At 50.0% G+C, this 9,803-nt stretch overlaps 1 protein-coding gene across 1 annotated transcript in view; it reads left to right on the top strand.

Annotated features, from left to right (window-relative positions):
• Positions 1-593: 593 nt before the first annotated feature.
• Positions 594-9,803, top strand: part of b3gat2 (beta-1,3-glucuronyltransferase 2 (glucuronosyltransferase S)) — a gene marked incomplete at both ends in the record, with an annotated part of 133,420 nt that continues 124,210 nt past the window's right edge. Inside the window, 2 exon segments of the mRNA XM_084321906.1 lie at positions 594-791; positions 793-1,119. Coding sequence (XP_084178032.1) covers positions 594-791; positions 793-1,119 — 525 coding nt within the window.

The following is a 9,803-nucleotide window of genomic DNA, read 5'->3' as shown; positions in this document are numbered from 1 at the left end:
AAGCCCGTCTCTCCCCCCCCCCCCTCTCCCTCACTCTCTCTCCCAAGGCTCGTCTCTCCCAGTATCTCTCCTCCTCCAGCTCCACAACACCGTCTCTCCGCTCTGCCTCTGCCTAATAGCTGCACCTGCTCCTCCTCGCTGCATCACACAGGTCCAGGCTTACAGTATTATACAGTATTATATACATCCCATCCCCAGCGATGACGCTCCTCTGCGGGACGCGTCAAAGCCACGGACCGGTGGACCAGCCCGTCGCGGCTGCTTTTGGAAACGTGCAATGAAGACCGGGACCGGGAATTATTACCGTTCGCGTGAGCCGAGCTGCATCGCCCTGTCGCCGGAGGGATAGAGACCACTTCGCTCCGAGATAAGAACGGGGGGGGGGGGACATTATGACGCTGTTTCGAAGCTTTTGCCGGACAGAGTTGGACAATGATGGGCATGTCGAGGTACCGCCAGTTAAGTTTTTGACGCCAGGGTCTGGATGAAGTCAGGGTCTGGATGAAGTCAGGTTGAGAGAAAGGAGAGTTTTTGGAGAGCGCACGGTCTGTTCTTGGGATGCGCGGCAGCGATGGAGTGATAACTTCGGCATCATGAAATCGGTCTTTTTCAGCCGCTTCTTCATCCTCCTGCCATGGGTTCTCATCGTCATCATCATGATCGACATCGACACGAAAAGGACCGTTCGGACTCCGGCCACCGGCCGGGCGGGGAAGCAGCGGGCTCGGGCCGGGACCGGCGGACCGCCGGGAGGCAACCAGTCCGCCCTCCCGGTAATATACGCCATCACCCCCGACGTACACCCGTCCCGTGCAGAAAGCTGAGCTCACCAGGCTGGCCAATGCCTTCCGCCAGGTTCCCAGGTTCCACTGGATAGTGGTGGAGGACTCCACGACGCGCACGGAGCTGGTGGCGCGCTTCCTCGCCCGGTCCGGGGTGCAGTACACCCACCTACACGTCTTCACCCCCCGCCGGTTCAAGCGCACCGGGATGCCGCGCGCCACCGAGCAGAGGAACGCGGCTCTCGCCTGGCTGAGGCAGCACCGCACACGGAGGGACCCGGGGGTGGTGTTCTTTGCGGACGATGATAACACGTACAGCCTGGAACTGTTTGAAGAGGTTAGAATTTATAGCCTATTAATTAACTACATATATATAACTTGTTTACATTTACATTTAGTCATTTAGCTGACGCTTTTATCCAAAACGACTTGCAAGTTCTGTACGACAAGTCATTAAGGATACAACTCGTATCAGCTGAGTAAATGTTCATCAAGTGTTGAGTGCTACAGTGTACGTTAGTTTATTACGACATGACAAGTGCATGACAGTAAGGTTAGTTAGGGTTAGAATTATTATCATTTTTTTTTTCATTTCGGTTGATGTTTACTGACCTACCGAAGTCTCATCAAGTCAATTTGGCAATTTGGGGAGTTGTAATTAAGCCACAGGCGACTAAATCAGATGGGTATAAATATGTAGACAATATGATACCAGGCATGATATAGAGTGTGTGTGTGTGTGTGTGTGTGTGTGTGTGTGTGTGTGTGTGTGTGTGTGTGTGTGTGTGTGTGTGTGTGTGTGTGTGTGTGTGTGTGTGTGTGTGTGTGTGTGTGTGTGTGAGAGAGAGAGAGAGAGAGAGAGAGAGAGAGAAAGAGAGAGAGAGAGAGAGAGAGAGAGAGAGAGAGAGAGAGAGAGAGAGAGAGAGAGAGAGAGAGAGAGAGAGAGAGATTTGAATCCAGCTCTTATTGTCTATTCCTGCTCATTGGGCTAGTATAGGCATAGCCAGTATTCATGTTACTTTGGCAGTAAATGTAGTTCTGTTGGCTCAGCCTGATACATTATCTGAAGGTAAATATAGTAAATTAAATTATATATATATATATATACTGTATATACAAAAGTCCTGGTGGAGGAAAGCTATTCATGGTAATCGATCTGAGACATCTTGGTTGCAAACAACAGGTGATTGCAACCGACTAGCAGGTGATCATCATTAGATGCCCACTGTGGCCGGTGAGCTGTGGCGTTGTGCCAGACTGTATGGCACAATACTATGGATAGGAGAACTGGTACAGGGATACAGGCCACCTCCCACAACACACTCAGGATAAATTATCATTATACGACAGGCAAACTACGGTCAGGCCCCACACCGCAGAGAGATGAGCTCATTCTGAGATAAGATATTCCTTTATTGATAGCGGAATAGGGGAGTGGAGGTACAGGTATGGACAAGGGTAATAGTAGAAAGTCATACATTTCATCTGAATATAAAAATATGAGAAAAATAAACAGTATACACAAGGTGCAGTATACACAAGGTACCCTAACAGGCATCATATACGTTGTAGTTCGTGCAGGTTTTGGTAGTTAAGGGTCTGACACACTTAGTGGTCAGACATTCCTAATAGTTCTCCAGCTGTTAGTGTCACCAGACCCCAATGAAAAGCACCCCAGTCTACAGCTATAAGTGCAAGCGCACAGGTGTACTTTCCAAAGAGCTCAGCTGAACTACCACAACAGATTCCCCAGGACCACAGACAGACAAGGAGAGAATGTTTAGCAAAAACAAGCAATACTTTATTACATAATGGTATTTAAGAAAAACAGGCAATACTTTAATACATAAGATACAAATTCATAAATCTACCTAAACACTATTAGACTAGATTAAAATACCCACGCCTCCTAGGCCTAGGGTAGTTAAAAGGAGGAAGCGCTCAATGCCCTGTAAACCCACCCCCAGACTGTTGCTCCCACCCACGCTACCTATCCCCGGCACTACACGCGTGAAGAAAAAGGGTTTGCCCTGCACACGGGTCTATGACTATCAAACATTAGTCTAGAATCACACCACACCTCAAAACACGGTTCACTGCAAATAGCCTAAAATAGGTATCGATATCACACCATCTCTCGGGGAGCCACGGCAAATGATTATAGGGAATATAGGTAGGTAAATACACACTAAGTGTCACACAGCAACTAAGGGGGCTGGGATAAAATAGTGGGGACTGCTCACCGCTAGGGGTAGGGCCTAGGCCTAGAATACTCCTCTCATATCCTAACCTAGGTTTGGGCAGTGGAAGCGCTGAGTTGACAAACACTACAAACAAAAGGTTTAAGTATGACCGGGGCCCGAAGGTGAGGGCCGGAAGGATGCCACCCCCTTCCGCTCCCGTAGCCCCTCCCGCCTTCGGGCTAAAACTGTTCTGTCCGTACTGGGGTGTTTTAGGCACTCCAAGCACCAGGCGTACAATAATGTCCTCCCGCCAGTAATGGAGGGCACAGTCAGTAATATCAAGGTCCCCCCGTTCCCGGGTTCGTCACAATTCACAAATTAGATATCCTCCATAAGATTCAGCAAAGAGAGAGAAAGGTAGTTCACAGAGGATGGAGTGTCCAAAATACTAGGTTCAAATCTTCCACAGTTTTACTGGCTTACTGTATGCCGTTCCGATAATCTTCAGCTTCACGCTACTAACAATATTCCTAATTCCAATGCAGTCACTGTTCTTCTATGTCTTCATTTACCACTCGGGAAACAGTTCGCTTGTCAGGCGCGTATTCTGATATCTTGCATCTCTTTACTCACGGCGTGCAGTGCGGCGATAATGTCTCTCCTGTCTGAGGCTCCACACCGCAGTCGGCAATAGGAACTGGTTCCACTGGAGAAAAAGCACAACACAAAAGAGTCGCGTGTCCTCGTACTCCTACAGCCCCGCGTCCTCTGTTACCGTCCTCTCGACTCCCGTTTTCGTTCCAGGAAGCAGCAATAGCGCCGTGTGTACCAGCAATATCACCAGTCGGCGTCCTCTGGTTTCTCTTTCCTCCTCTGCTCCGGGTCTCGTCCTTCTGTGTCTCGCCCCCAGCTGACAATACTCGCCACCCTTTTGAGCGAGTTCGCAGGGTTCCATGGCACCGCCCCTATGCGCCAGCCAGCCAATCAGCTTCCTCCAACGGCACAGCCTGTAACGCAAGAGAGGGAACTCCCATGGGTAGATCCCACCGCTCAATGAATACACACAGACACACACATACCCCCACCGCGACATTAGGTCTCCTGCTCCAGTTCTCCAACCGCTAGTTCTCCAGCCGCCAGTTCTCCAGCCGCTAGTTCTCCAGCCTCTAGTTCTCCAGCCGTTAGTTCTCCAGCTGCTAGTTTTTCAACCGCTAGTTCTCCAGCCACTAGTTCTCCAGCCGTTAGTTCTCCAACCGCTAGTTCTCCAGCTGCTAGTTCTCCAGCCGCTAGTTCTCCAGCCGCTAGTTCTCCAACCGCTAGTTCTCCAGCCGCTAGTTCTCCAGCCGCTAGTTTTCCAACCGCTAGTTCTCCAGCCGCTAGTTCTCCAGCTGCTAGTTCTCCAGCCGCTAGTTTCTCCAGCCGTTTAGTTCTCCAGCTGCTAGTTTTCCAACCGCTAGTTCTCCAGCCGCTAGTTCTCCAGCCGCTAGTTCTCCAGCCGCTATTTCTCCAGCTGCTAGTTCTCCAACCACTAGTTCTCCAGCCGTTAGTTATCCGCGGCTGTGGAGCCTGATGGCTGCCGGCACGAAGGACTGCGAGTCTGTGGCTGAACGTGCTCCTCATCATTCTCCATCAGACTATACGGTCAGGCCCCCTCTCCCCAGAGAGACGAGCTCATCCAATTGGACTCGTGTCTGCGTCTGTCCTCATCCCCCGCACAGCCAGAACGGATGGTCTGTGTAGATATAGCACCTGTTTTGATTGGCTGATTGCGTGCCACCTCCTGTGTCCCCCTGCTCCCTTCATTTCTCAGCTCCTCCGTGTCGGCGATGACCTGTCATAGCAGAGAGTTGATTAGTGTGCTGCGTGGCAGTAATAACCTGCAGGGCCGGGAGCCTATATGCTGATGGCTGGACCTGAACTGATGGAGGCTGAGGACAGAGCAATTCCTCCAGGCTTTACAGAGCGTTGGCAGAGGGAGCTGCGTATACGGCCGGGTTCTCAAGCCTTCCGAGTCCAGGATGAGACATTAGCGGTAGTTTCTCTCCTGTAAAATGGTAGGTAAATGTAGTTCCATTGGCTCAGCCTGATACATTATCTGAAGGTAAATGTAGTGTGTTGTAGTCATTGCTACAGTACATGTGCAGATTGCACTTTTATTTAATTTATTTTCTTACATAGATTTGTGTGTCCTCATTAGATTTGTCAGGCTGTTTTTTTTTTGTTTTTTTTTGTCCAACCTCGGTTATCAATTGTGGTTTAGGAATGTGTGGGAGATCGTAAACTAGAGTCAGGAGTACCTTAGGGTTCCATGGTTCTGTGAGCAACTATTCACATTTACACACAAAAATGTTAACATAATCTCACGCCAAAATGCACACATTAGTTTTGTTGATGTCATCGGGGGACATTGAATCCTCTGTGTTGTGTTAATTACAGCTCCGTGAAATGATGTAGATGATAACATAGCAACACCTTGTCTTATAGGACCACTACCATATCATTTCATTGAGCTGTAATTAACACAACATAACGATTCAACGTCCCCGATGGCATCACCGGTGGCCATATTACAACTTAATTTACTCTCAATAAACTATCAAACTAATGAATGTGTGCACATTTTTAGTTTTTGGACGTGTGCTGAGATTATGGGCAAAATATAATCAGCATTGTTTTCTTTTCTTTTTGGTGAAGCGCCCCTTTCATTTATTGTCCAATCCACGTGAAGTCCACCTCATCACTGTTTGATTCTTGACCCAAGAAGGTACAACAACAACAACAAAACAACAACAACAACAACAACAACAACAACAACAGAGTAACAGGGGTAACGGGGCGACGCCAGAACGTGTTACAGCCATCCCCGGTCTCCCCTGGGTGACAACCGTTCGGACGGGGCAAATGTTTAACAGGCCTCCCGACTTTTCCCTTTGTTTCTGGCAGCCGTCGGGGGGGGGGGGGGGGGGGGGGGGCAGGGTAGGGAAAGGGGGGGGGGGGGGGGCAGGTGGAAAGGTGTTTTACATAAAGACGGAGCAGTGGGAGGTGCCTCTCCCTGCATTACCCCAGGTCACGGCTGGACACCATTTATTATGCACACCAGACTTTCCGCCTGGGAGCTCTCCTGGCACCCCATGGAAGAGTCAGCAAACGGAACTGCGCTCATTTAATGCCCTCCACGCAGTTGTTCATCTCTTACCAAACCCCCCCCCCCACCCCACCCACATGCTCGATTGTCAGATTCTTGGGGTGAGTTTGCATTTTGCCCCCGGGAGACGCGAGAGAGAGAGTTGCACGAGTCGACTGCGGCAGGGAGGGCAGTTTGCTGAATGGATCTTGGCGGAGCGTATCGTCAGCGAGCCTGTCACTCAGCCACTACTTCAGTCAGACTTTTTTTTTCTTCTTTTTTACAAAGAAACCTCATCAACCCTGAGAGCCGTGCAAGCAATCCCTACAGCTATTAGGGAGCAGGCTCTGAGCGTCAAGTGTTTCTGTTATTTTACTGTTTTACTCCTAAAGTTTAGATTTTTATTGAGGTCCCCGTTGCATTACCGCACTCTGTGGCGACCCTGGTCGTGCCAACTAACTACCGGGCAACAGAGTTTAATAGCAATCACACTGTCTGATGAACTATTCCTCATTCTGGTGCTTGGAGACCCCCTGGAACCTCCCTAAGGACCCCTGGGGGTCCGCAGACCCCATGCTGACCACCGCTGAGGTCAGCTGGAGGTAGTGTGTGTAAGATATTGGCTTATTCCTCCTCAAGGACCCCCTGCTGACCACCTCTGAGCTGCAGGTACAGGAGACAGTGTGTGTTAAGATCTGCTGGTATATCTGCTGGGTCCTCACTCTGTTTGTCTTGGTGTGGTTACCTAGCTGTCCTCCAATATGGCCTCTCCTTACATCATAGAATCTCTCCTGTATCATCCCCCCTTTCTGTCTCCCTCAACCACATCTCCTCTCTTCTCTGCCCTCCTTCCCTGCCATCACTCACTCACATTCCCCTTCACATCTCTCTCTCTCTCTCTCTCTCTCTCTCTCTCCCTCACTCATCCTATTCGTTCTATCTCTCTCTCTCTCTCTCTCTCTCTCTCTCTCTCTCTCTCTCTCTCTCTCTCTCTCTCTCTCTCTATCTCTCTCTCTCTCACTCCCTCTCTCTCTCTCTCTCTCTCTCTCTCTCTCTCTCTCTCTCTCTCTCTTCATCTCTCCCCCCCCTCTCTCTCCCCCTCTCTCACATCATACAGCACAAGTACAGTACGACGAAAATAAGTTTGGCATCCAACCAGAGTGCAAATGTAACGTGCAATAGACAATATGGTAGTAAGGGATATGTACAGATATAGATATAGTACAGATATGTAAAAAGGATTATATGCAGATGTGCATATACAGATGTGATCAGATGTATGTACAGAGTTGTAGTATTAATATGTAGTGATACAGGTATAAAGACACTATAGTAGTAAGGCACACTGGATCCCTGGGACCACATCTTATGAAATAGGGGTCCTTGTGGATACACGCCATTAAAATAATTGACATTCAACTGCGGAGCATTTCATAATGTGTGTACGTTCCATATTTCAAAATCAATTTGAGTCCTTTCATTACGCATATATCCGCGTCCCCGAGACTTCATTCTCCACGAACGACAAACATTCATTCAGGATCGCCGGGAGAGACGGGCTTCTGCTGCAGCGGATGACGACGACGGCACTCGTCAAGATTCAGGCTTAAAGACGCTCACGTCGGCAGAACAATCACGACGGGAATCTGATCAAGAGAGCCGTTAGCCAAACACACACTCCAGGCCGCGAGTGATGGCGAGGCAAACACACAAAGGAAGAGAAATGGAGGGGGAGCCGAGAGAGACATGAGAAATTCAATTTCATCAAGAGCCCCCGTGAGGAATTATCATAATTACATACTGTGGTGAGTGGAGGAGGCTCTTCTTTTCTTCTGCGTCGGGGGACGTGAAGCGGAGAGGAGAGAATCTCATTGTGAGAACTTGTCTCCGCGGCTGAGTTCACGGGAGGACGAATGGAGAGGAGGCAGAGGAGGAAGAGAAGGGAGAGGAGGAGGCAGGAAGAGGAGGGAGAGGAGGAGGCAGGAAGAGGAGGGAGAGGAGGTGAAAAGGTGGTGTGGTAAAAAGTGATCCACGTTAGACCACAGTGGGGAGGAGGGAGAGGAGGAGGGAGAGGGGGTGAAAGGTGGTGTGGTAAAAAAGTTATCCATGTTAGGCCACAGTGGCGACAGTGGGGAGGAGGGAGAGGAGGAGGGAGGAAGAGGAGGGAGGGAGAGGCGGTGAAAAGGTGGTGTGGTTAAAAAGTAATCCACATTACACCACAGTGGCGACAGTGGCTCAGAAGGTAGAGCAGTCGTCTGGTAGTCGGAAGGTTCCCGGTTCGATTCCTGCTCCTCCCGGGCAGCGTGTCGAAGTGTCCTTGAGCAAGACACTTAACCCCTAACTGCTCTCGATTAACAGGTCGGCACCTTGCATGGTTGCCTCCGCCATCGGTGTGTGAATGTGTGAGTGAATGGGTGAATGTGAGGAACAAAATTGTAAAGCGCTTTGGATAAAAGATGTTATATAAATGCATAATTTAGCGCAGACTCCCGTTTGGATGAATGAATGACTCACTGCGTTTATATAGCGGTTTTCTAGCCACTCAAAGCAATGTAGGCACTGGGGGTGACAGTGGCTCAGGAGGTAGAGCGGTTGTCTGGTAATCGGATGGTTCCCGATTTGATTCCGGCTCCTCCCGGCAGCGTGTCAAAGTGTCCTTGAGCAAAACACTTAGCCCCTTATCTCCACTTAGCTCCCGACGAGCAGGTTGGCACCTTGCTTGGTCGCCTCTGCCATCGGTGTGTGAATGTGAGGCATAAGTTGTAAAGCGCTTTGGATAAAAGAGCTGCATGAATGCAGTTCATTCCCCATGTAGGGCGGAAATGGCCTCCTCCACCACCAGTGTGTGCCTTGGGCTACGATGGCTGCTGTACACTGGCGCCAGGCACACAACACACATACATCTATGGCTGAATGGCTCGGGAGACAAGGATGGATGTCAGAGACCTGATTGGGAATTTTGCCAGGAACGTCAGGGGAACTGCCTACTCTTTGCAATAGACGCCCACTGGGTGCTTTAACGACCAAATTCAACCGGGACCTCGGTTTAATGTTTAATCCGAAGGACGCCACTCTGGTGTCCCTGTCGCCATAGCGACGTTACTGCCAAGTCCAGAGGACAGAGAGCTCCCAGCCAGGAATACACCGCCACTTTCCGACAGCTGGCCGGGGCTCAAACCCGCAACGTTCCGACCATGAGCCCAGAGCGCTAAGCGTGTAGCCACGCTGCCGGACATTTTAAATTATAATTTTGATCCCCCATCTGAGCAGATCTAGTTGCTGCATGTGATTTAGGCCAGGGTTTCACAACTGTCTATATACTGTGGGTGGGGGGATAGCAGTGGAGAGAGTTAGACCTATGATCAGAATAGTCCTTTTTATATTTCATTTCATTTCAAACCCTTATTTCAACTCGTGAGACACTGAGGTTACCCTCATTTACAGCGACGACAAGCTTACAAAATAAGACACAGTTTAGGGCGGTCGGGTGGCGTAGCGGAGATTGCGCTCGTCACCAATGCAAGAGGCTGCGGCTTGGGCCGGTCGTCATACTAACTCGTTTGGCTGAGTTAGGGGGAGGGAAGTCGTGGGTGGTAATCTGGCGTTGTGGACAGCGACGCCTACAGGTCAGGTCTGGGCGCTTGCTCAGCGAAAGGCAGGAAATGGTGAAGGCAGCATGACCTCCCACACGTTACGCTTCACCAATGAGAGTCC

Source organism: Notolepis coatsorum, assembly GCF_963971535.1.
Source record: "Notolepis coatsorum genome assembly, chromosome: 9".
Taxonomy (NCBI): Eukaryota; Metazoa; Chordata; class Actinopteri; order Aulopiformes; family Paralepididae; genus Notolepis; species Notolepis coatsorum.
This window is presented reverse-complemented; position numbering and strand designations above follow the sequence as displayed.